This window comes from the organism of the source record quoted next, unplaced genomic scaffold, assembly GCF_019419815.1.
Source record: "Pyrus x bretschneideri cultivar Hongxiangsu unplaced genomic scaffold, Pyrus_bretschneideri_v1 Contig1, whole genome shotgun sequence".
NCBI classification, from domain to species: Eukaryota; Viridiplantae; Streptophyta; class Magnoliopsida; order Rosales; family Rosaceae; genus Pyrus; species Pyrus x bretschneideri.
This window is the reverse complement of record NW_025999390.1, coordinates 13,794,330-13,820,258: the sequence shown is the minus strand read 5'-3', so window position 1 is coordinate 13,820,258 and position 25,929 is coordinate 13,794,330. Positions and strand designations below refer to the sequence as shown.

At 36.3% G+C, this 25,929-nt stretch overlaps 3 protein-coding genes and 1 pseudogene across 3 annotated transcripts; 2 read left to right on the top strand and 2 right to left on the bottom strand.

Annotated features, from left to right (window-relative positions):
• Positions 1–523: 523 nt before the first annotated feature.
• On the bottom strand, positions 524–4,281 carry LOC103950255 (protein trichome birefringence-like 16). The gene is given in 7 exon segments (XM_048587585.1): positions 524–1,249; positions 1,252–1,865; positions 2,366–2,567; positions 2,739–2,894; positions 3,030–3,227; positions 3,324–3,475; positions 4,050–4,281. Coding segments are annotated over 6 exon segments (1,533 nt in total). The 5' UTR covers position 3,475; positions 4,050–4,281; the 3' UTR covers positions 524–1,037.
• A 3,440-nt stretch (positions 4,282–7,721) lies between these two features.
• On the top strand, positions 7,722–10,327 carry LOC103950258 (methylthioribose-1-phosphate isomerase-like). The gene is made up of 9 exons (XM_048587576.1): positions 7,722–7,977; positions 8,091–8,146; positions 8,250–8,408; positions 8,489–8,588; positions 8,700–8,842; positions 9,005–9,110; positions 9,434–9,572; positions 9,662–9,930; positions 10,013–10,327. The coding sequence occupies exons 1-9, from the start codon at positions 7,882–7,884 to the stop codon at positions 10,091–10,093; spliced, it is 1,149 nt and encodes a 382-aa protein (XP_048443533.1). The 5' UTR covers positions 7,722–7,881; the 3' UTR covers positions 10,094–10,327.
• A 2,542-nt stretch (positions 10,328–12,869) lies between these two features.
• Positions 12,870–16,099, bottom strand: LOC103931797 (BURP domain protein RD22-like). Its single transcript, XM_048587573.1, has 3 exons — positions 15,989–16,099; positions 15,695–15,812; positions 12,870–13,910 (listed from the first exon to the last, which is right to left on the bottom strand). The coding sequence occupies exons 1-3, from the start codon at positions 16,025–16,027 to the stop codon at positions 13,135–13,137; spliced, it is 933 nt and encodes a 310-aa protein (XP_048443530.1). The 5' UTR covers positions 16,028–16,099; the 3' UTR covers positions 12,870–13,134.
• Positions 16,100–18,272: 2,173 nt separating this feature from the next.
• On the top strand, positions 18,273–20,044 carry LOC125475199 (annotated as a pseudogene).
• Positions 20,045–25,929: the final 5,885 nt, after the last annotated feature.

The following is a 25,929-nucleotide window of genomic DNA, read 5'->3' as shown; positions in this document are numbered from 1 at the left end:
TTTCATCTTTTCTAACATGTAAAATAGTTATCTAATTTCACAAGTTCAGTTTCATTATTCGTAAGTCCATCAATCACGAACTACCAAATGCCAATGATCGATTTTAGTTCATATCCTAATCCACCCGCCAAGCAAGGTCTATGTCTAATTATCTCAAGGTCAAACACACAAACCAAGTCCAACACACTAAAAGGGTGCAAAGGTGAGTATAGCCAATGGGAGACGTACTTTAATCTGTTTATACATCCGAGTTCGAATTCTTATTCTACATTTTAAATTACTTTAAAACATAAACTGTTGATAAAAGGAGTAAAAGAAAACCTAAGAAGAGTTAGAAAAGTGACTAAAAAAATACATGAAATACTTAGAGTTAACTGAAAATTTGGCACAAAACCGAGCGCAATGACGTGTTCTAAAATTCATACAAACGACCCCACTTAGTAAGATAAGGTTTTGTTATCATTGTTGCTAGATCAGAAGAACGTGTGCAGAAGCAACAATATTCCCATCGAAAATGCCAATTAAAAAAAATCTGTATATATATTCGATTATTTGGAATTTGGTAATATGAGTAGGGTAATGCATTACACACACAATGAAAATCGTAAACCCATATACATCATGACTTGAAAATCCTATTCTTTCAATCCTGAATATCTAATCCTACCTCCCTCCGCAGAATATCTGAAATCTCGCTTCCCTTCTAATCTGTTGCGGTGCTTTCCCAAACAACCCTCAATCTCGGGGGTTAAGCAAACTAACCAAAACTGAAGAGAAGGTCTCGATCAACGAAGCTACAAGCCTACAACAAAAGATTAAACATGGGACACCACAGGACTTCACGTTGTCCACAGTAATTGTGGTTGTGATCAACTGGTTGCCATTTTCTCCAACGATCAAAGTTTGCGCTCAATTTCTAGGTAGACCTTCGCCGGTGACATCTCCCCTTCTTTGGGATAAAGGCCTTTAGTCCTGGACCTGAGCCATGGAGTCCTTTTGAGGGATTTGATTAGAACTTCGGGATCAGTTACACTGGACTAGATTTGTGCAAAAAGAATTTCATTCCATGTATCTGGAACACCAGGTAAACACCAATGCAGACAATCTTGCACGCCTGGTTTTGCTGTTTTGCTGAACCGGGATATATGACCCTCATCCCTGACCTTGGATAGAGCTGTTATATCCAAGAGCTTAACCCCTGTTCCCTTCGCTGCACCTGCAGCATATGAGTCACCAGACACGTCTTGCAATACTTCCTTCCTATTGACATAGGAGTGGTGTTATCACAGCTTCCTCCCGTGTTCCATTCACCGCCGACAAAATGCCTAGGTGAGATGGTCCGGTAGAAAGCTTTGAGACCTGGATACTTTGGGAGCTGCGAGTTCACCCAATTAATGATACTGTGGACTGTCACATTCTTGGCCTTCCAAATCACAGCTATCTTCCTGTCAGTGTTTCGGACACCCCCAAGATGCATCACCCAGCGGTTAGCTTTAAGCTTTCCGCGGTTCCAGTGGTGCCCTGTATTGAGGACCAGGACATTAAGTTTATGAATATATTGGCGCAAGAATGCGGGTGGCTGATCAAGGTGCATGGCATAATGAGTGGCTGGGTTTGAAGCCTCAATAGGCTGCAGATCACAGAGGGTTGATGACCAGGAATAGAGGATGGTAGTGTTGGTGCTTGGGAACCGATATGCCCACCCACTAGGGCGGACATCACCACGTGCTTGGACTATCCCGTATTCCGGCCCCACATCTATAACATCATGCCTCTCCTTACCACCTGTGATCATGCACATTAAAGACTGGAACTGCTGCCGGCCCAATGAATCTCCAACAAAAGCTAGAGTTTTGTGTTGCATCCTGAATACAATAATACAATACTCAAATTATCAAAATATGTCAGGCTATAGTCGCTATGCCAAACAAAGAAGAAAGATAAGCAAATAAATCACCCAAAGGGGTTAAAACCTACAGAAAATAAAGTTAAAAACCTTAAATTCTTCAAATAGATGAACGGACAAGAGAAATTAAAATGCAAGGTAGCTTATGGGGTGTCCATTATTTGGAAACTGCTGCAAGCCTTAGCAAGATCAAGTGAAGAAAGACTAATGGTCTATGAAGCACAGAATCCTCGATTGATACTTACGTGCACGAAATAAGAGACCTACTAACCAAAACAACACAACTTGAGAAATTCATTAACTTGAGCCCAGAATGGATTTAATATATAGGAGAAACAATCATTATAGATCAGACTTATGCATACTAGGAGGCTAAGGTCACATCACACCAGATTCAAGATAGTAATCAAATGGAACCTTGCACATGACTGAAACTGTTTAATTTTAACATTTTAATACCTTTTCAAGAACTTAGAGCCTTCAAATTCTTCCATTTGACAATCTTTTGGCTGCCATGAAACCTTCTCATAGGAAAAATCTGTGCGCTGTGTCATCCGGCAAGACCACATACTTGACAGCCATTGCTTACAGCCATGCCCAGAATACAGCGGCTTCTTATGGTCCACAATCCATTTTCCCTTCGCATAATCGCAGACTGGAGCTATTATCAGATAAATAACAGTCAGTAATATAATCACGAAAGCTAATAATAACAAATTGGTCTAGGTAGATACTTGTGATCAAGCTTTCCAAGGATTTAGAAAGAAATACAAGACATTTAAAAACAAAAATTAAAACATGATCTATCATATAACTTAATAGATATTATTACCTAATGATGTCCCTAGCTGCACATTTTGCTTTTGTACATCTGAATTATTTTCCTCCGCTTTTTCTTTCTGTCTTGCATCAACTGCCTTGCCATCTATTTCCGCTTCCTGAACTTCTTTATGTTCTTCTCTTTCTTTTGACCCACTTGTTAAAACCCCTGCACCATAATAACATACAATTCAAGTCCATACTATTTGATGATGTTTAAAGTATATAAATGACATCGAGATTGTACTGTTAAAAAGAGAAATAGAATTTCGGGGATGGATGTAAAAAGAAAACAATATCTTACCACTCTTCTCAACCTGGTTTGATGCTATATCATTACTAATCTCTTCACTTTCGTCAGAGCCTTGTTCAGAACCTGGTGGAGCTCCGAGTCGTAATTCTTCTTTTACAGTATCATTTTGGGCAAATGTTGCTACCCCATTGCCCACATCTATTTCTTGTTCTGATAGCACAGATTTATCTACATAATCATCCCTTATCTCTGCAACAAACACCAAAGGGAAAATATGAATAAGGTATTGAAAGAAAACCAACAACGTTTGCCTAAAGGAAAATAAATACACAACTAGAGACAAACCTGAACCCAACTGCAAACGGGTTTGGGGCGGTACCAAGTTAGTAAAAATCTGGGTTTTCTCCCATCCCCATATAAGAATGGTGGTGCACATTAGAACAATGGTAAAAAGAGAGAGCTGTTTACCCTTCAGTCCATAAAAGCTTCCTTTCATTCTATATACACAATACAAGACCAAACAAGTATGTTAGAACTTAAAGCTCATACAACTTTTACAGTTCCTAGCCATCAAAATGTACCTGCATAAAACAAATCACAAGATAACAAAAAAAATCTCCCGTCTTCCGACTTGGATTCGCTCTATTCCCGCACAAGAACACGCATTCACACGCATCGAATCGATGAAAGAGCCTAAGAAGCATCATGAATGAATGGTTTAAATTGATAAACAGTAATCTAACAAGTTCCCCCACCTCAAACAAACTGATTGCTGAAACAAAATCCTAACACATGAAGGCTAAAGCAATGATGGGTTTGTTCTAACTTCTACAAAATTTCGATTTCGTAGCTCAAACAATAGCATTCTTTCATTTCCCATCAATCCATCAAAACCCAACATTTCCATTTTCTCGGTACCACACACAAACCCAAAACAGAAAAACGAATCCAAAAACGAAAAATCTCGGATCTGAAAATGGTTTCGTTTCCTGTATGCAAGTAGCTAAATTGCGAAAAATATAAATTAAAGATTGTAATTTTAGATGAATCCGAGTAGAGGGTTTGGATTACCTGAGACGAAAACAGCCCAAAAATGCCACCAATTCTTCCCAGAATTGGATTACCGAATGCGGAAATGGTTGAGGATGTATAATCTGTGAACAAATTGGGAAACTTGATGAAAATTTATGGCGACAATGAAGGGACGTGTGAGAAATTTGTCTGAAAGTAGACAGCGAGAGGGATTGGAAAATTAAATTCGATTCTTTTTAAACAAATGATAAATTTTGACGTTACAAACTGGCAGTGTGTGGAAAGCAATTTCAAACATGCTGACGACTGTCGGTATCACGGAAAATTCTTGAATTTTTATATGTTCTTTTTTAATTAAAAAAATTAAAAAATAACTACGTTAGAATAAAAGAAAAATTTGAAATAGATCCAATTTTAAGTTAATTTGAACCCATATCAAAAGACCTCTAGATAAAATAACTGCGATCACAACTGATCACGGTCTTTTTTTGGCTCATGATGTACAAACAAAAAATGTGTGAAAGTAAAATAAATGTGTTAATTTTTAAAAATTGTTTCCATTCACACATTGTTTTATCCATATCTATCATTTTATTTATTTGATTTGATGATTGAAAGTAAAAATTATGTATAAAGAGTAAAAAAAAGTACATGAATGTATTGTAATATTCTATTAAACAACACAATTTGTTAATCCTTTTATAAAAATGATTAATCAGTCAAATATTGTTTAATCATCATTAAATTGATGTTTGACTACAAAAGAAAATGATAAGTACATGTCACGATTAAATAGTTTTCATGTTTAATGTGTTAAGAATGACGTATTTCACTGCAATGGTTAAAATCTTAAAAATAAACACTTTAATGTGGTTCAAATTTTTACGGACTCCTTCACCTAACAACTAATAATTTAATCCACTAATGATATCGTTTGTAAGAAGCAATTTTTACAATTTATATTTTGATTTACATTTTTGTTCATTTTTAAGAAAATAGTTGTAATAAAACTGTCTTGTTTTCAAAGAAGAAAGTAGTTAGAACTCCAATATTTTCAAAAAAATTAGTTTAGTTTGATCCTATGTAAAGTTATAAATCATGTTGTTGGTATTCTATTATAGAAAAACAGATTGTTCGTTAAGTACGAATTTATTATATGACATATAAAAATGTGATTGTTTACGCTCTAATAAAATATACTTGTATTGAAAATTTGAGATAGGTAAAACTTAAACCATCATAACATTTGCATGATCACAAACTAAGCGACGGCAACTACGAGAGAAGGCGTGAGCAAATGCAAGAGAGATAGCGCGTATGTGTGGGGAGATAGGAGAAGAGAAACACGAAACCGTGAGAGAATAATATGAGTTCTTTTTGGACCATGTTACAAAAAAGACCTTTAACTTAGTTAAAAAGAATTGAACTCTAATTCCTGAATCGTCTAGACACCGCCTAGACATCACTTAGCCCCCACCCGATTTTTCTCTATGTTTTGGCCTTAATTCCATTGGTCCTCCAACGCCTAGCACTTAGGTCGATTTTTAGAATAATGACTGTACATAATGCTTGCCATCACAAACAGTCATTAACTTTATAACCCCGACTGTGCGTCCAAAAATAACGTCAGTCACATATCCAAACTATAAATATGCGCTTTTAAGTTTCTGGCTGCATTTTAGATCTGGGATATTGGGTTCGATGCCAATGTCTTATGACGACGTCCAAGCTCAACACCAATAATGAACTTTGAACCATCCTAATTTGGGAGCATACGAGTCATGTGTTTGAACTGGGACATCGAGTTCCAAACTAAATTTGCCATGAACCCTGAGCTGTGGTCTATGTTCAAGAAGAGAACGGACTCATCTGACTTTGTTTATGTAAAAAAAAAACACTTTAAACTCCTCTACGTATAAGTGCTTCTAATAAATATGGTAAATTACACTTTACTACTTCAGGTTTGGGGTCTATTACAACCTCATATATCTTTAAAACATTTTACTTTCATTCCATACATCAATTACATATTTCATCCATTGATCCGTTAAGAGCTGATGTGGTTGTCACATTTGTGCCACGTGTCAATTTTTTTTTTTTTATACATTAAAAATATTATAATATTGATCCTATTTAAAATTAAATTAAATTAAATTAAAAAATTTAAAAAAAAACCTAGAAACCCATTTCCTCCCGACCCCCACCTTTCTCTCCACCACTCTCTTCACCTCCCCTCCATATACTCAAAACAACTCTGAGGACTCAAAGAACCTTGTTGCTGATCTTAACCCATTCCAAATAAAAGGACCTAGGAAAGCTTCTATGTATAACAAACCTACGCAGCTTTCTCGACAACCTCCCACGGCCACTCGAGCTTGGACACAGCGGCTTTGAGCTTGGGCCTCTTTCGAATGTCGTAGATTTGGAGAACGAGAGGCCTGCATTTGGGAAACGAATTAGGAATTGAGTGGAGAAACAGGGGGAAATTGGAGAATTGAAATTAGGGTTTACAGAGATTGGAACAGAGGAAGAAGATGGCGGGAAGTGAGGGCAGCAGAGTCGGCAAGTAAGATGGCAGAGGTGGGGGTGGGTTTTTGGATGGGAGGTGAAGATAATGGAGGTTTGGGGGGGGGGGGTTGGGGGTTGTTGGGGAGATGGGGGAATGGGTTTCTAGGTTTCAGTTTGGTTTTTTTTTTTTTTTTTAAAAATAGGGTTAATATTATAATATTTTAAATGTCTAAAAAATTATTTTTTTTGCCACGTGACACAAATTTGGCAGCCACGTTGCATAAATGTGGCAGCCACGTCAACTCCTAACGGATCAATAGATGAAAAATGTAACGGATGTATTATATTGAAATAAAATAATACGTGAGGTATAAAAGTGAAATTTTTGAAGATGTTATATGAGGTTGCAATAAACCTCAAACTTAAGGTGGTAAAGTGTAATTTACCCTAATAAATATTACTTAGGCATTATTTGAAAAATGCTTTTAAATGACTGAATGTGTATTTAGAGAATATGTTTTTGAAATCAATTCTTAGTAAAAATGAAAATTAATCTTGGAAAAGCACTTGCAATGCTTTTTGCAAGAAGTATATTACAGAAAACACTTCGAGTGCTTTTGAAGCAAAAAAACATTGTTTTTAAAAACGTTTCAATCGTTTAAAATTACTTTCTAAAATGAATCATTATGGCTCGTTTGAATTTGCTTTTAAAATGACTGAAAGCGCCTTTGGAGAAAATGTTTTTGCTTTTCAAAATCACTTAAGGTGCTTCTTGTAAGAAACACTAGTTATGTTCTTCTATAGGAAGCACTTCAAGTGCTTTTGCAGGATTTAATCGTATTTTTACTAAGGATTCTCAACATTTTCCCCAAAATACTCTTAGCCATTTCAAATTCGCATTTGGTGAAGATCGAATCTAAGACTTTTCACTTACAAATAAAAAGAAATATCACTAAACCGTAATACTAAGCGGCAACGAACTCATAAATAGATGGTAAGTATTTTTAGTCTTTTTAAAAACGCATCTAGACAATCTTTACAATCACATGCCAAACGGGCCATAGTTTTGTAAAATTGAAATCACCTTTAAAAATCACATGCCAAATGGGCCCTACATTTTGTGGTACTGGGCCTCTTCCGGTCTTGCAGATGTGTACTTTCCACAAACATGGCCCATCATCGAACGGTTCCTTCCACGCCTCCACTGCTCGCGTCACTCTCCAGCAGCAGCACAGAAGACGAAGAAAAGAGAGAGAGAAGCTGACTGGAAGCAGAAGCAGCACCGTCTGGTAACCTTAACCTTAACGTCGCCTCTTTCTCTCCAACGCCGTTCGAAACTTCGTCGTACTAGGCTCAGCTCGAAATGGCCCCTCATTCGGAGTTCACCGACGGAACCCAAGCGCCCAACTCCCTCCAGGCCATCTGCTACAAGCGCGGCTCCCTTCAGCTACTCGATCAGGTCTCTCTCTCTAACAATTCAATTGAATTTATTTGAATTACATTTTTATCGAATTTAGCTATCTCAGTAAAAAAATGGTAGAATTAACTATTAGGTTTGTGGGTTTTGGACAGACGAAGCTCCCATTGCAAAGTACATATTTGGATATCCGGGACTCCACGGATGGATGGTAAAAGATTGAAGCTTTGCTCTTTCCAAGTGCTGTGAACTCTCTACTTTTCCGATTTTACCAATTGGGTCATTGTTTTTTATTTATTTTTTTTTTTTTTCAGGCACGCAATCAAAGACATGGTGGTGCGCGGTGCACCCGCCATTGCCATTGCCGCGGCTCTCTCATTGGCCGTGGAAATTTTCAACTTGGAGGATTTCAATGGAACGCCTGACGAAGCGTTTTCTTTCATTGTCATGAAATTGGAGTACCTTGTCTCCAGGTTAGCATGTTAATTGTAGTTTTCAAGTGTTTGAGTTGTGGTGATGAGATGGCATTGTGATTGTGTGGTGTGTTTTTCAGCCGGCCAACTGCTGTCAATCTTTCGGATGCTGCAGCTAAACTAAAGCAGATTGCATCCGCGGTTGCCACTAATACTTCGGACGCAAGGAATGTGTTTGAGGTGCTCCTTCCTTTGAAACTTTACTTTTCTTGTGATTTGATTTTGGCCCTAAGAATCTATTTGATAGTAATAGTCTTCCATTGTACTTGCCTTGTTTGTTCATTTTTATAGGCTTACATAGAAGCTTCTGAAATCATGCTCAAGGACGATGTCGCTTCAAACAAGGCTATTGGATCTCATGGAGCAAGTTTTATTCAGCACCTACTGGGAAACTCTAAGAACATTTTTATGTTGACCCATTGCAACACTGGCAGGTATTTTCCCGGGAACGCATACTTGATGATTTTGGTCATGTACATTATGTGGTTGCCCCTATGGATTTGTGTAGGTTGCGCATGGTGAAGGGTGGTTTTACTTATATAGACTGAAATTTTCTTATTGGTCTTGTCTGACTCTGATATGTTTGGTAAATGTAGTCTTGCAACTGCTGGTTATGGTACTGCTCTTGGTGTCATCCGTTCACTTCATACTGAAGGAGTGTTAGAAAGGGCCTATTGTACAGAGACGCGTCCATTCAACCAAGTGAGTGTCTACTCTTTAGTTGATCAAGTTTTTTACTTAGCATCAAATGTCCTCCACAGATATTCACATATGTAACATGTTGGTATTAGTTAAGCAAAAGTGGTCTTGAGAGGATTAGCACGCTGTTTGAAGTCGGGTGAAACTATCTTGGGATATACTATTGCATCCAAACTTGATTGGAAGCCTGCCTTGGTGTTATTTATATATTGTCTGTGGTGTAATTGCAGGTCATTGAGCCGATTGTTGTATTTTGCCACTCACTTGGGTAAAAGTATTCAAAATTAATTGAGTACTATTGATACATGATTGTATACTGGCTGCAGGGATCCAGACTCACAGCATTTGAGTTGGTGCATGATAAAATACCTGCTACGCTTATAGCAGACTCGGCTGCAGCTGCATTAATGAAATTTGGGCGTGTCAATGCTGTAGTTGTTGGAGCAGATCGCGTGGCTGCAAATGGTATTTGAAATGAAATCTACCACTCATCTGCTTTAGCATTCTATTAATATGGATTTTTGTCTAATTGATTTCCTTTTTACTTAATTCAGGTGACACTGCAAACAAGATTGGGACCTACAATCTTGCCGTGAGTGCAAAGCACCATAACATTCCATTTTTTGTGGCTGCACCACTCACTTCTGTCGACTTATCTCTTTCTTCTGGAGAAGAGATAATAATAGAGGAAAGATCTCCGAAGGAATTGTTGAACACACACGGAGGACTCGGGGAACAAGTTGCTGCATCTGGAATCTCTGTCTGGAACCCAGCTTTCGATGTTACCCCTGCCAATTTAGTAACCGGTATCATAACCGAGAAGGTATTCTCACTCATTCTTTATGTGGTATAATCAACTAGAGCTTGTTGTGTTTGAATCTGATGGCATTTTGTTCTCTAAGCAGGGCGTTGTTACAAAAAAGGGCACTGACGCTTTCGACATAAAGGGTTTTGTTCAGAAGGAAGCCGTGCAGGCCAGTGCATAAGACGAAGGCTTCCAGCATTGGATGAAATATACCCGGAGGAGGTGATTGTTCGTGCCGTGTAACTTAATATGAAGAGAGCTATGTGCTATATATGTCAAATAATTGGGAGAATCAGTCTTACCCCAAGTGATGACTGTTTTCTCAAAATGTAAGCAGGCCATTTTTATGGTATTATTGGTGGACGTAAAAAGTACAAATTTAATAATAGGGTGAACTCTCAATTTAGTTCCTGAATTATCATCTCATTGAAAATTAGGTCCGTAAACTATTTTTTCAGAAAAATTAATCCTTAAATTATAAAAATCTGCCAATTACTTCCCTAATATTATATTCAAAGCTACCATATTCAATTTTCTGTCAATTTAAGTCACGTTACTTGTATGTGATACACATTGGATGATAGATTAGTAGTTTTTCATAAAGAAATAGTGTATAAAGTTAGCTTTGAAGGGTAAATTGATAGTTTTACATAATAAATAGTGTAAGTTAAATTTGGAGGGTAAATTAGATGTTAAATTCGCAACCTATATGAAATGTAAAAGGCTTATAGGCGGGAAAATGACGATAGTACGTTTTAAAGTATGTCAAGTGACTTAAGTTAAAGAAAAATTAGATAAAATAACTTTGAATATAATAGTATGGATGAAATTAGTAATTTTTAATGAATTTAGGGACTTATTTTACCAAAAAAATAATTTAGGGATCTAATTTTCACTGAGGTGATAAATGATAATTCAAAGACTAAATCGGCACTTCACCCTTAATAATAAATAAGGAAGTAGCTGGGGAGATTTGGAGGAAAATTCATAGTCTTGTTGGAATCTTGGGACTTCATCCATGGAATGTGAATGTTCTCTCTCCCGGAAAGTTTATGCTAATATGTATGGGCTTCGAATGGGATGTTTGTAGGGCATTCATAATTTCATCAGTCACAAGTTTCCAGGGATTAATGGCCAGCCTTAAATGTGGAAGTGGTCAAATTTTTGTTACATAAGTTGATTAAAATGATTAAGGGGTGAACAAAATGTAAACAAATTGACACTCACACTGGACTTGGGAGTGTAAGACCATATAATATAGAGGGTACATATTTTTACTTCTTGCACACTCCTTTCAATTTTCAACCGTCGAATCGAATGAATTGAAGAAGGTTAATGGCAAAAAATTAACAAGAATGTGTGGAAAGTAAAATAGATAAGTGAATAGCACTATTCTTATGTCAAATATTCTGTGTAGTGCCATTTGGGACAAAAAAAAAAAAAAAGCAATATTTCTTCGCGAAATGTTATAAGCTGACAGGATTGACTGCATTGCCTTCAACTGTCCTTTTTGGCAGCACAAGGCCCGGAACAGCCAAATGCTTATATTTTTTTTAATGCATGGGTTCCACTACCAAGCAACAATATGTAAATTAAAATCATTTTTAATTATTATTTAGTAGTTATTGTACTCATGAGGCCCAATATATTATTAAAAAAAATATTTAACACATTCATTAGATGGAAGAAAAAATTTCATCTATATTAATTGGTCATATCAGCTATCATATAAATTTTGAGAATAACTATTTGACATGTTCATTGAAGATGATCAAAGAGGAGATGCACTTAGCTACTTTAGGTACAAGTACGGGCAGAACCACCCACCCAATCCAAGTACTTGGACTAGAGTAAGCTTCAAGCCTTCAAGCCAGTCATGGTACTTGGACAAACAAATTTAGTGAGTCACCCACACATAATGATTAGAGGAAAAGAACATTATAGCCCGTCGGTTTGAAACTTTTTGATTCCGCCTTGAATACAAATCCTATGTAAGTCTAAGGTGAAGTTAGGTTAAGATTCACGCCATTCAGTAATTAACGTGACATGAGTGTAAATGACTGATTTTGGGTCATATTGAAATTGTTAATAGGTTGTTAATTGGCCCCGAACTCCGGTTCAGCCCAACAATCAGGCTCATACTATCGACCTCTTTGTCTCTCTCCTCCTGCTAAAATTTCGCTTCACGAGTCACAACCAGCTTCTTTTGTAATCTATGAATTGCAGAGAGAGATTCTTCATCTGATACAAGTATCCAAGCAATTGGCTTTTCCAAAGGTTAACGGCTAGCAGTTCCTCGGCTTTCAATTTGGTGGTGTTTGGATACGCGAATAACCGAGCAAGTGACAAAAAAAATGAAGAAATCGCCATTGCCATTGCAGAATGCAAGCGGCAGCAGCAAAAATCAGAGTCTGGGAGAGGAAGCTCTGGTGAAGTTGTTGACAGAATAAGATGTAGCATCTTACCTACCTGCAAATAAATTTCCAAAACACTCAAATTTCAGCTTGAAAATCAAAAGGAATAATCTGCGAAGAGACCCAAATCGATAGGAAAAATTTACTCAAACTTGCAGATTGATTCTTGCTTTATTTGTTTTGCAATGTGGCGATTTAAATTAAAAATCGGTTAAATTCGAGGAAAACGTGGTAGAAGAAAACTGTTAACGTTACCTAGTTGTGAGGCTTTTAAAATAAATAAACAAACAAAAATTAGTTTATGCAAAATTACTTTAATACAATATCTAAAGACGACAACAAACTCTTTTTTTTTTTTTTTAAGTACACCGACAACAAACTTTTAATTACCTTAGACAATAGTGGGGCAAAATGTAATTGCCAAATAAAATTTCGTTTTGGAAGTAACTTCAATGAAACTTATGTGTATATATTATTACTGCAAACGATTCTCTATATTAACAACAGATTAACCACTTAACCAATGGAAAGAAACACAAAATATCAAAAGCATATTATCCATTATTGAAAATAGACCATACATATATACATACATGACCACTATACATGGTGATGATCGAGAAGACAAGGTTTATGTAAACAGATATGTAAGGATCAAATACAACATATGTATATATATCGTTATATACATAGGTGCAAGTGTGTGTCTATATATATATATATATATATATAGCTTGTAAGGCTTTGATATCATGCTTGACAACATATATCAAGCTTTATTTTAATCAGAGTGCTAATTGATCATCCATCAGATCGACTTTGGAACCCAGACAATATGATCATTGGGAAGGAAATGGCAAATGGGAATGGTTCCAGGCTTAACTTTGAGCACTTGGAAGGCCAAAGTCTTAGGGTTCCATTCAGATGTATCGATATGGCATTCTGCTACTGCTTTAGCCTTCACCCCATCGGCACCAACAAGGGGCACTATATAAGCTCTTGTTTGTTTTATTGCATGGCAATAAAACACAGCGTAAGGATAGTTCTGCTTGTGACACACGACGGCTTTTTCGCCTTCCAACTTCTTCACTCCAGGCATTATTGTGTACTTGTGCATAAACATGGCTGCTTCTTTTTCCTTCTCTATCGATACCAAGGCTTCAACACTTGTTCCAAGCTTGGAGGTGGTGAAATCAATCATTGATTCTAAGGACGTTGCGCAATATTTTTCCTCTCCCTGAAAGCCTGGCGCTTCACAATCTTGGATTGTTTCCTTGATCGTGTTAGCTTGCACAGATGATGGTTCAAGTGAGAAGTGCTTAAGGATTTCTGGGAGTTTGGTAGATGAGAAGGGGATCGATTCGGCAGTTCTGCGCGGCAGGAAAGTGGCTGTGTTTGTATTTCTAGCGAAGGGCCAATTCATTGTTGTGCCAGGACGTATGTTCTTTTCCAAGAAGAGTAGAGCTGCCGCGTTTGGGAGTTGATGGTTATCTGTGGCCTGCCGCCAAATTATAGGATAGTTTGCCTTGTTGGCACCTAGGTTCCCTACTTCAACTGAGGTGCTCTTATCTTCAGTAACGGATTCTGCAAATTAATGTAGCTATGTCATAATGGATTTGAATATATAATTGATCTCTATTAATTTGTCACATTTGTAATTAAGTTACTGTTTAATATTAAAAGATGTAAAATGTAATTTACCACATCTATAGAGAATTCATGTACCACACACGGAGCTTTGTGGAGGTATGCGGAGCGGGATAGGGGTATTCAATCAAGTACTTTACGTGTCATAAATAAGTAAAAATATATGAAAAAATAGAATATTTTCTCCACTTGCATTATGATATGTGCAGTACTGCTTGATAATGGTGGAACCACATAGAGGCCAGGATAAGGCTAGGCCCGTCTTGAAATTTCACCAATATATATAGGGGTGTGAATCCACACACTCTATTTTACTTCTCACACACCTTTTCAATTTTCGGCCGTAGGATCGGATGAATTGAAAAAGATCAACGGACAGAAATTATCAAGAGTGTGTGAGAAGTAAAATGAAGCGTGTGGATAGCACACCTCTATATATATTGTCTGATTGTTTTAACCATAAAGAGCATGTGGTCTATTGGCGAGCAAATCTTGACAATTTTTAAGGAATGATGGATTTGAAACTTGGTGGAGCCAACAACCCTTCTACAATTTAGAAGAAGATCCAATCATGTTGAAAGGAAAATTTCATACGAATAGTTTTGATGCTTGACCTTAAATTTTTGTTCAACCCTTAATCCTTTTTTTTTTTAATCAAAACTCATAAAGAAATTATGTTCTTATGATATAATCTTCTCAATACCAAATTTTTCATACAAATTTTAAAGCTCTATATATCACATTTGTTTGATTAAAATTTTCCATGTCAATAAAAACATTTAGTTTTTCTCTAATTAATTATATTGCTATATTTTGTCTAATTTCTTTCATATGGCTTAAGGACCCCTCCCATAATTGATTTCTAGCTCCACCTGCCGCTTAATACCTGATACTTAGAAAAATCTCTCCCCACATAACCCTTTGCTTGATTTTAGGGTTTGTATGGTTTTGGACCCCACAAGCAAGGTTTCATCTCACCATCTTAATTTTCATCTAACAATGCGCTTTAAATATTTGAGTTACAAGATTTCAGTCTAATAATTGAATTTGATTAGAGACTGAAACTAAAATGACCTATTTAAATAAATTTTGAAAATTGGGAATTGGCAGTGGGCTACCAGAGCATGTAGAGCCTTTAGAGCATCTTCAAAGAAGATATCAAAACTACCACGTAGACATACAACAGTAAAAAATGGCAGCAAACTCTCTCCAATCGAACCTTCAATTTTTTACGTGGCGTTGAGTCATTTGAAAGCAAAGCTTTTGCTGTCAAATTCATTAAATGATGGTTTAATAGATTAATATAATATATAATAAATATTGTTTTGTTTTACAAATATTTGATTGGTTGCCTTAATCATTGGAATACACAAAAAGATAAAAAATAATAATTAAATGACATTATTATTTAACATATCGGATAGAGCAAAATATTGTACAAAATATCAAATTAACACATAAGCCATCAAATATCATTTTGATGTTTAAAATTTAGCATCTTCTTTGAAGATGCTCTTAGCTTCAGGTTTTGAGGATGAATGTTTCATTTCCTTTATCGTTCTACTCCGAGGAAACTAAATTAATTATATTTCTTGTCCCAAAAAAAAAAAAAAATTAATTATAGTTCAAAATTAAATTAATTTAATAAAAGGACCAGTAAGGTTGAAGGTAGAGGAGGAGCTCTCTTGCTAATTAAGATACTAAGGATTCTTAATACAAACCAGCTGGTTGGAGAAGTTCACTGATAGCTTTCGGCATTTGTGTGTTTGGTAGGACGGAGTTCCAGTAAAGTTGAGCTACTGGAAGAGCAGCATGGCTTGCCAATGCCACCACTGCCAGCTGCAACATTAATTTGAAGTCTCATAAGCATGTTTGAGATCACAAAATGCAAGACTGATTAACTTGTAGACAATGTTTTACTGATTAAAATCAGAGTTAATTAATTAAATAAACAAACACAATATTTTCCAGGTACGATGTTACACTGGAAACATCAATTATTTCAGAGAGCTTACGGTGAGAAGAGCGAAGATGTGCCCGAGATGGAACCCCATTGAGACTGAAATTTTGTAACAGAAAACTAAGAGCTGATGGATCTTAACTCTTTGGTAACAACACCTACTTGCTTCATTATTTTATAGACGCATTTGTCGCCTAGATGATCGCAAGTTGATAGGTCTACTATTGTCCCCAGCCACAGGTGCCTTGCTGAGCGAAAATTTTTAGGTGTACCGGGTACACCAAATTTTTTTGGTGTACCCTCACTCATTAGAATTTTTTTGGTGTACAAAAAGTGAGGGTGCACCAAATTTTTTTGGTGCACCCTCACCATTATGAGTGAGGGTACACCAAATTTTTTTGGTGTGCCGGGTACACCGAAAAATCCCTCCTTGCTGAGGTCAGTTTGTTGTTGATTGCCGATGTAAGGCATCTACATCATCTCTCCATTTGCCGACTCATGTGTACAGATAAGGTGGATTTGGATCCCACGCGGATTCAGATTGTAGGAATCATATGGATCTTCACATTCTAACAGTTTATCGTACATTGTGCAGCTAAAAGTTATTTAAAATTAAACATAAATAATACCTAACGAAAACTGACCGCACAATGTACGATGAATGATTAGAATATGAGGATCCGTAGAATTCCCACAAAGAGGATTCAAAGAGAATTCTCATCTGAGATAAGGTATACTTATTGGAAGATTATAAACCCACATCTTTTAGTTTTCTTATTCATTCATTTTCAATTATGTTAGTAGTTATTGTTGATTTATTTAATTCGATAGTTAGAAATAAAGAGAACTACTTATATAATACAAGTACACAATCAAATGGCATATCGTGCCAGGAAAACAAGGATATATGGATAAAAAAAAATTCAAAATATCTTTATTTCATTGGAAAACAAAGCTATTGAACGGTAAATCCGTATCATGTAAGTCTTTGAAAATATAGAAAAATGTTAAAAAGCTAAATATAATGTATGAAAATTCGCTCGCTAATTCTTCTTTGAAAGTAATTTTACTATAAATATACAGAACTATTATTAACAATTTAAAATTTTAATTGTACACTTTTTATAATAGTATTTTTATTTTTAAATATAAAAATTTTAAAGTGCACAATTAAATTTGTCAGAAGGCTTGGAACAATTTCTAAATAATCGTTTTATATAAAAATATCTAAAAAAGCTGCAATAGTACAACAACACGTACCCATGTGGAGCTTCACTTCATGGCCTCTGGCCCGTCTTGAGGACTACTCAATCAACATGGGTGAATAAAGCACACAGATTCAAGTTCCATTATTGCAGCTCCGACAGCAACAGAGGTAACTTTGCGGAGATTGGCTGCCGACGTTATTGTGGGGATATTTAAATCCTAAAACATTATTGCATTTGCGCTATTAGAATATAGTTTTGCTAGATGCAAATTTCCGTCATATTCTCTTTTCATAAAATACACCTGTAAAATAATAATATTTAAAATTAAGGTCAAAAACCTCACACGCGGACGATGAATTGGGAGCTTTGGCTGGAAAATCTCTAATGTCGAAATTAGAATTTTGAAAAGAATGTATTTTGAAGTTTGTGGGTAGCAAATGCTTAACATTTTAGTAGGATAAGTGGGGTAATTAGGCCATCTTCAATTGAGGCAGCCAAAGGGCTATGGGCAAAAACATAACCTGTTTTGACACAAAACCCATCTCCAATGGAGGGCTAGGCCAAAAATTTTTGGGACCCACCTGACCAAAAGATAACTAAATGATCAGAGGGCTGGACAAACACAACCAGCCAGTCAACCCTGAAAGTTAGGCCCAGCTGATGTCATTTTTGCATTTTTTTTTAAGACGAAATGAAATTTTTTACATTTTTTTTTTTAAATTCTAATTTTTTCCAATAAATACCTAAGTCATTTCTACACAATTTCTCACATTCTTTTCACTCTTCCATACTATATTACCTCATTTTAATGTCTAAGTTGTTAACATGCAAATAAAATTAAAATATTTAATAACATGAAACTTAAAACAATATTTAGCAACAAATGACTCTCAAAATATGTTCGAAAACCTTATTTTAATAGAGTAGTTTAATTCAATTAATCGATAAAATTAAAAAATAAACTTAAAATAATAAATTATTGAGGGGATAAAAAATAGCCCTCTTTCGTTTCAGATTTATATAGATATGGCATGGCACATTTTATATGTTGACCCATTGCAACAGTAGCAGGTATTTTTCCCGAGAACGCATACTTGATGATTTGGTCATTTGCATTATGCGGTTGCCCCTATGGGTTTGTCGTTTGTGTAGGTGGCTCATGTGCCACTTGTGAAGGGTGGTTTTATATTCGGATAATGTTAGGAATATTAAATTTAGAGATAAAATTTGCATACCAAATGAGGCGTTACCAATAAGAATGAGCACGTTTATCAATGCTTAAATAATAAACCAATTATCAACTTCACATCTTTTAGTTTCCAAAATTTTGTCTCCCTAATATTACCCTTTATATTTATAGACTGAAAATTTTATATTGGCCTTGTCTGACTCTGATATGTTTTGTAAATGTAGTCTTGCAACAGCTGGTTATGGTACTACTCTCGGTGTCATCCGTTCACTTCATACTTAAAGGAGTGTTAGAAAGGGCGTATTGTACATAGACGCGCCCATTCAACCAAGTGAGTGTCTTGGTGAAAGTATCATTGGGGATGTAGTATTGCATCCAAACTATATTGGAAGCCTGCCTTGGTGTTATTTATATATTGTCTGTGGTGTAAATTTCAGGTCATTGAGATGATTGTTGTAGTTAGCCACTCACATGGGTAAAAGTATTCAAATGCGTTAATGAGTATTATTTATACAATATTATATACCGACTGCAGGGATCCAGACTCACAGCATTTGAGTTGGTGCATGATAACATACCTGCTACTCTTATAGCAGACTCGGCTGCAGCTGCATTAATGAAATTTGGACGCGTCAATGCTGTAGTTGTTGGAGCAGATCGCGTGGCTGCAAATGGAATTTGAAATGAAATCTGCCACTCATCTGCTTTAGCATTCTATTAATACGGATTTTTGTCTAATTGATTTCCTTTTTACTTAATTCAGGTGACACTGCAAACAAGATTGGGACCTACAATCTTGCCGTGAGTGCAAAGCACCATAGCATTCCATTTTTTGTGGCTGCACCACTCACTTCCCGTCGACTTACATAGAAGCTTACATAGAAGGGGATTGATTCAGCAGTTCTGCGCGGCAGGAAAGTGGCTGTGTTTGTATTTCTAGCGAAGGGCTAGTTCATTGTTGTGCCAGGACGTATATTCTTTTCCAAGAAGACGAGCTGCCGCATTTGGGTCTGCACGGAGTTGATGGTTCTCTGTGGCCTGCTGCCACGTTATAAAAGTGCGTGAGTGCAAAGCACCATAACATTCCATTTTTTGTGGCTGTTCCACTCACTTCCGTCGACTTATCTCTTTCTTCTGGAGAAGAGAGAATAATAGATGAAAGATCTCCAAAGGAATTGTTGAACACACACGGAGGACTTGGGGAACAATTTGCTGCATCCGGAATCTCTGTCTGGAACCCAGCTTTCGATGTTACCCCTGCCAATTTAATAACTGGTATAATCAATTAGAGCTTGTTGTGTTTGAATCTGATGGCAATTTGTTCTCTAAGCAGGGCGTTATTACAAAAAAGGGCACTGACGCTTTCGACATAAAGGGTTTTGTTCAGAAGGAAGCCGTGCAGGCCAGTGCATAAAACGAAGGCTTCCAGCATTGGATGAAATATACCCGGAGGAGGTGATTGTTCGTGCCGTGTAACTTAATATGAAGAGAGCTATGCGCTATATATGTCAAATAATTGGGAGAATCAGTCTCACCCCAAGTGATGACTGTTTTCCCAAAATGTAAGCAGGTCATTTTTATGGTATTATTGGTGGATGTAATAAGTACAAATTTAATAATAAATAAGGAAGTAGCTGGGAAGATTTGGAGGAAAATTCATGGCCTTGTTGGAATCTTGGGACTTCATCCATGGAATGTGAATGTTCTCTCTCGATTCGTCCTCGGCTGACCGGAAAGTTTATGCTAATATGTATGGGCTTCGAATGGGATGTTTGTGGGGCATTCATAATTTCATCAGTCACAAGTTTCCAGGGATTAATGGCCAACCCTAAATGTGGAAGTGGTCACATTTTTGTTACATAAGTTGACTAGAATGATTAAAGGGTGAACAAAATGTAAACAAATTGATGCTCACACCGGACTTGGAGTGTAAGACCAGTATAATATAGAGGGTATCTATTTTTACTTTTCGCACTATCCCTCTCAATTTTCAGTCGTCAAATTGAATGAATTGAAGAAGATCAATGACAAAAAATTAATAAGATGTGTGGAGTAATAGATGAGTGAATAGCACTATTCTTATGTCAAATGTGTTGTGTGGTGCCATTTGGGACAAAAAAAGCAAATTTCTTCTGAGCAAAATGTTATAAGAGCATCTCCAAATGAGATGTCAAATTTTAATGGCTTATGTGGCAATTTGACATTTTGTACAATATTTTGTTTACACCTGATATGTTAAATACTAATGTCATTTAATAAATATGCTGTCAAATTTGACAGTAAAAGGCTTTACCTTCAAATGACTTAGCGCCATGTAAGAAATTGAAGCCTTGGTTTAAGAGAATTTGTTGCTATTTATTACCTGTTGTATATCTACCAATGTTCTAAAAAACAGCCTAGATGGCCATCTAGGTGCTAGGCGGGTTGGAACAGAGGCAATTTCGTGCAAAACGGCTGGAAAAATTGGGGTGGCTCTAGGCGGCTGGGCCCTTTTTTTGGTGGAGGTGGATTGTCTGCCCTCCCATTTCCATACTCTCCCCATGCCTCTTATTTGTGTGGTCACGATTAAGCCACATCAACATTTTATATTTCTAATACTTTTTGTTTTATTATTTCTATAAAAAATTAATATAAAATATTGATATGACTTAACCGTGATCACACATCACAGGAAGGTATGAAAAGAGTATGAAAATGGGAGTGCAGACAATCCACCTCCTTTTTTGGCAGCACAAGGCCCAGAACAGCCAAATGCTCTAAGCTGACTGGATTGACTGCATTGCCTTCAACTGTCTTTTTTGGCAGCACAAGGCCTGGAACAGCCAAATACTACTATTTTTTTTTTAATACATGGGTTCCACTACCAAGCAATAAGATGAAAATTAAAATCATTTTTAATTATTATTTAGTAGTTATTTTAGTCATGAGGCCCAATATATTATTAAAATAAATATTTGACACATCCATTAGATGAAAGAAAAATTTTCATCTATATTAATTGGTCACATCATCTATCATATAAAATTTTGAGAATAACTATTTGACATGTCCATTGGATATAATCCAAGAGGAGATGCACTTAGCTACTTAAGGTACAAGTACGGGCGGAACCACCCACCTAGTCCAAGTACTTGGACTAGGGTAAGCGTCAACCCAGTCCAAGTACTTAAACAAACAAATTTAGTCAGTCGCCTACACATAATGACTAGAAGAAAAGAACATTATAGCTCGTCGGTTTGAAACTTTTTTATTCCGCCTTGAATACAAATCCCATGTAAATCTAAGGTGAAACTAGGTTAAGATTTACGTCATTTAGTAATTAATGTGACATGAGTGTAAATGACTAATTTTGGGTCATATTGAAACTGTTAATAGGGTGTGGCCCCGAACTCCTGTTTGGCCCAACAATCAGGCCCATACTATCGACCTCCTTGTCTCTCTCCTCGCACTAAAATTTCGCTTCACGAGTCACGACCAGCTTCTTTTGTAATCTGTGAATTACAGAGAAAGATTCTTCATCTAATACAAGTATCCAAGCAATTGGCTTTTCCAAAGGTTAACGGCTAGCAGTTCCTCGGCTTTCAATTGGGTGGTGTTTGGATACGCGAATAACCGAGCAAGTGAAAGAAAAAATATGAAGAAATCGCCATTGCCGTTGTAGAATGCAAGCGGCAGCAGCAAGAATCAGAGTCTGGGAGAGGAAGCTCTGGTGAAGTTGTTTACAGAATAAGATACAAATAAATTTCCAAAACACTCAAATTGCAGCTTGAAAATCAAAAGGAATAATTTGCGGAGTGACCAAAATCAATAGGAAAAGTTTACTTAAACTTACAGATTGATTCTTGCTTTGTTTGTTTTGCAATTTGGCGATTTAAATTAAAAATCGGTTAAATTCGAGGAAAACGTGGTAGAAGAAAATTGTTAATGTTACCTGGTTGTGAGGCTTTTAAAATTAAAAACAAAAAACAAAAATTTGTTTATGTGAAATTACTTTAGTACAATATCAAAAGACAACAACGAACTATTTTCTTTTTGTTTTTTTTTTTAGTACAGCTGACAACAAACTTTTAATTGCCTTAGACAACAGTGGTGCAAAATGTAATTGCCAAATAAAATTTTGTTTTGGAAGTAACTTCAATGAAACTTACGTGTATATATTATTACCGCAAAGGATTCTCTATATTAACAACAGATTAATCACTCAACCATTAGAAAGAAACACAAAATATCAAAAGCATACTATCCATTATTGAAAATAGATACCATACATATATACATGCATGACCACTATACATGGTGATGATCGAGAAGACAAGGTTTATATAAACAGATAATGTAGGATCAAATACAACGTGTATATATACATAGGTGCAAGTGTGTGTGTGTCAATATATATATATATATATAGCTTGTAAGGCTTTGATATCCAAATTCTTAGGGTTCCATTCAGATGTATCGATATGGCAGACTGCTACTGCTTTAGTTTTCACCCCATCGGCACCAACAAGGGGCACTATATAAGCTCTTGTTTGTTTTATTGCATGACAGTAAAACACAGCGTAAGTATAGTTCTGCTTATAACACAAGACGGCTTTTTCACCTTCCAACTTCTTCACTCTAGGCATTATGGTGTACTTGTGCATAAACATGGTGGCTTTTTTTTCCTCCTCTATCGATATCAAGGCTTCAACACTTGTTCCAAGCTTGGAAGTGGTGAAATCAATCATTGATTCTAAAGACGTTGCGCAATATTTTTCCTTTCCTTTAAAGCCTGGCTGCTTCACAATCTTGGATTGTTTCCTTGATCGTGTTAGCTTCCACAGATGATGGTTCCAGTGAGAAGTGCTTAAGGATTTCTAGGAGTTTGGTAGATGAGAAGGGGATCGATTCGGCAATTCTGCGCGTCAGGAAAGTGCTGTGTTTGTATTTCTAGTGAAGGGCCAGTTCATTGTTGTGCCAGGACGTATATTCTTTTCCAAGAAGACAAGAGCTGCCGCGTTTGGGTCTTCACGGAGTTGATGGTTCTCTGTGGCCTGCTGCCACGTTATAAAAGTGCGTGCCTTGTTGGAACCTGGGTTCCCTACTTCAACCGAGGTGCTCTTATCTTCAATAACGGACTCTGCAAACTAATGTAGCTATGTCATAATGGATTTGAATTTATAATTGATCTCTATTAATTTGTCACATTTGTAATTAAGTTACTGTTTAATATTAAAGATGTAAAGTGTAATTTACCACATCTATAGGGAATTCCTATACCACACATGTGTAGTACTGCTTGACAGTGACGGAGCCACATGGAGGTCAGGATAGGGCTAGGCCCGTCCTGAAATTTCACCGGTATATATATTGTCTGATTGTTTTAATCATAAAGAGCATGTGGTCTATTGGTGAGCAGATCTTGACAATTGTTTTAACCATAAAGAGCATGTTTTAACCTGAATCTTCTTCGGATCTTAAAAAAAAACAGAGTATAAGGATCAAATGATTTGGATCGTTGAAATTTAATCTTTCTTTCTAAAAATTATAATAATTGTAATCGTTTGATCAAATTTCAACGGTCCGGATCATTTGATCCTTAAACTCAATTTTTTAGGATTTGAAAATGATCCCGATTCCAGAAAGAGGACTAACAACGTGGGAGAGGGAGAGCTTGGTCCTTGTATATTTTTAATCCAAACAAAATCCGATTTGACGTTGGAGTCCTCTACTCACTTTTCAGAGATATACAAGTTGATCTTGCAACTTTAACTTCTTTTACTCACTTTTCAGCTCTTGGATCTCCAGAGCCGGATCATCAAGGATAAGGATTGTCTGCTCTTCTACTTTCGATGTTCTTCGTGCTTTTTATTTATGTGATTACGATTAAGACATATCAATATTTTATATTACTATTTATTTTTATCTTATTATTTTTATAAAAAAAATAATATAAAATGTTGAAGTGATTTAATCGTGATTACACAAAACAAGAAGATACAGAAAGACACCGAAAATAGGAGAGCAGACAATTCTTGTCCGCTCATCAAACACCCATGCCCTTTTCGCCACTGGCGAATACCAAAGCAAATATGTCAGCAGGGATCGCTCCAAATGTCAGCAAGTCCTATTGAGCCAGAGGGACGCTAGACAAACATAAAGTGCACCAAATCGTGGTTTATTTATTTAGTATTTTCAAATTTTATTTTTGATTAAAAGTTTGTAATGATTTTATTTGTTCATATTGTATATACAAGTATAGCCATGAATTACCAGTTTATTAATATTCTAATTCCAACACGAACAAAAGCTTAGCATCCTGATTCTCTGTAAGCATAATTAACACACTAATTAAGCATATTAATCCCAATTATATTAGCATAATTAACACACTAATCAATCATATGTAATTGAGATTTTACACACACAAAATAAAAAAAAAACATTGATTTGGGAAAGAGAAGAAATTTTGACATAACCTGTGCGAGCTTCTGCGAAGTGTGGTGAATCCCGAGCCCAATCTTGGAAGCCCTTCTATTCACTAATTTTGCATAAAATTAGGTTGTATTACCTGAAGTAGAGCAATCCAGAAGAACCCATCTGGAGCAAGATTAATGTTGTCAGGTCCACCAGCAAGATTCTCAACAAAGATCTCTGTCTTCCCCTTGTTATCTCCCAACAGCACCTCAAGCACCTAAATCTAAGCATGAAACTCAATATTATCAACATGGTCGAATTGGTTGCATGGAATTGGTTATTAATCGTCCATTGGTTATCTAACATATCATTATACTTGGGTTACAACTTACAAGTCTCGCCAATTCAATTCCCCTAAACTCAATACCACCTAGCCCACCAAACGGGCGTATAGGGTGAGAGAGAAGTGCTGCATCAAGCTTACTTCCATGTTTCAAAGTCCAGCAGATAATCTGGTCTTTTAACACTGCAACTCCATTAGCAAAACCCAAATGATCAAGTAGAATTGAATTCTCACCAGATGAGGGATCATACTCGAGCAGTTGCCCATGGGCCTTTGCCTCTAGCACGTCCAGATACCAATCATGGAGTCCAAATTTGGTGCTTGCAACACTAAAATATAGACTACCATCTGGTCCCTCAGTTACATCATCTGCAATCTGACTGTAATTAATCCTTTAGAAAAGTAAGGGTTTGTCCCTCTTATGAAGTTTAACGTCAACATATGTTCATTTACTGGGCCTATGTTTTTAGTTTTGAGAAATGCTAGGATAAATAGATATATTGCTAGAGACATGCCCTAAAGCCACGGACAAGACCCAATAGAATCAAAGGAAAACTAATGAAAATAACTTGAAAATTTTGAGTTTTATTGATAAGTACAAAATAAAGGGTAAAGTGAAAAGTAACATGATTGATTTTTAGTATAAAAATATGGTTTTTCGTTAAAGTTCTCTAGAATCAATACGCCTTTTTATTTATTTATTTAACAAACGATATTATCTACACTAAGGGGAGGGGGTGGGTTAAGCCTCACAATAGGCTAGCATAATGTGGTTCAAAATTCATCTTTGGCGAGAATCGAACCTAAGACATTTCACTTAAAAGTGTAGAGGAATACCACTAGACCATAGTAATAAATGA

Excerpts from the sequence above, each read along its gene's own strand:
- LOC103950258 (XM_048587576.1), top strand. The coding sequence starts at position 7,882 with ATGGCCCCTCATTCGGAGTTCACCGACGGAACCCAAGCGCCCAACTCC. Across the intron at positions 8,409-8,488 it reads TTGGAGTACCTTGTCTCCAG|CCGGCCAACTGCTGTCAATC; the intron begins GTTAGCATGTTA and ends TGTGTTTTTCAG. Across the intron at positions 8,843-9,004 it reads ACCCATTGCAACACTGGCAG|TCTTGCAACTGCTGGTTATG; the intron begins GTATTTTCCCGG and ends TGGTAAATGTAG.
- LOC103931797 (XM_048587573.1), bottom strand. The coding sequence starts at position 16,027 with ATGGGGTTCCATCTCGGGCACATCTTCGCTCTTCTCACC. Across the intron at positions 15,813-15,988 it reads ACATCTTCGCTCTTCTCACC|CTGGCAGTGGTGGCATTGGC; the intron begins GTAAGCTCTCTG and ends TTAATGTTGCAG. Across the intron at positions 13,911-15,694 it reads TGAACTTCTCCAACCAGCTG|AATCCGTTACTGAAGATAAG; the intron begins GTTTGTATTAAG and ends ATTAATTTGCAG.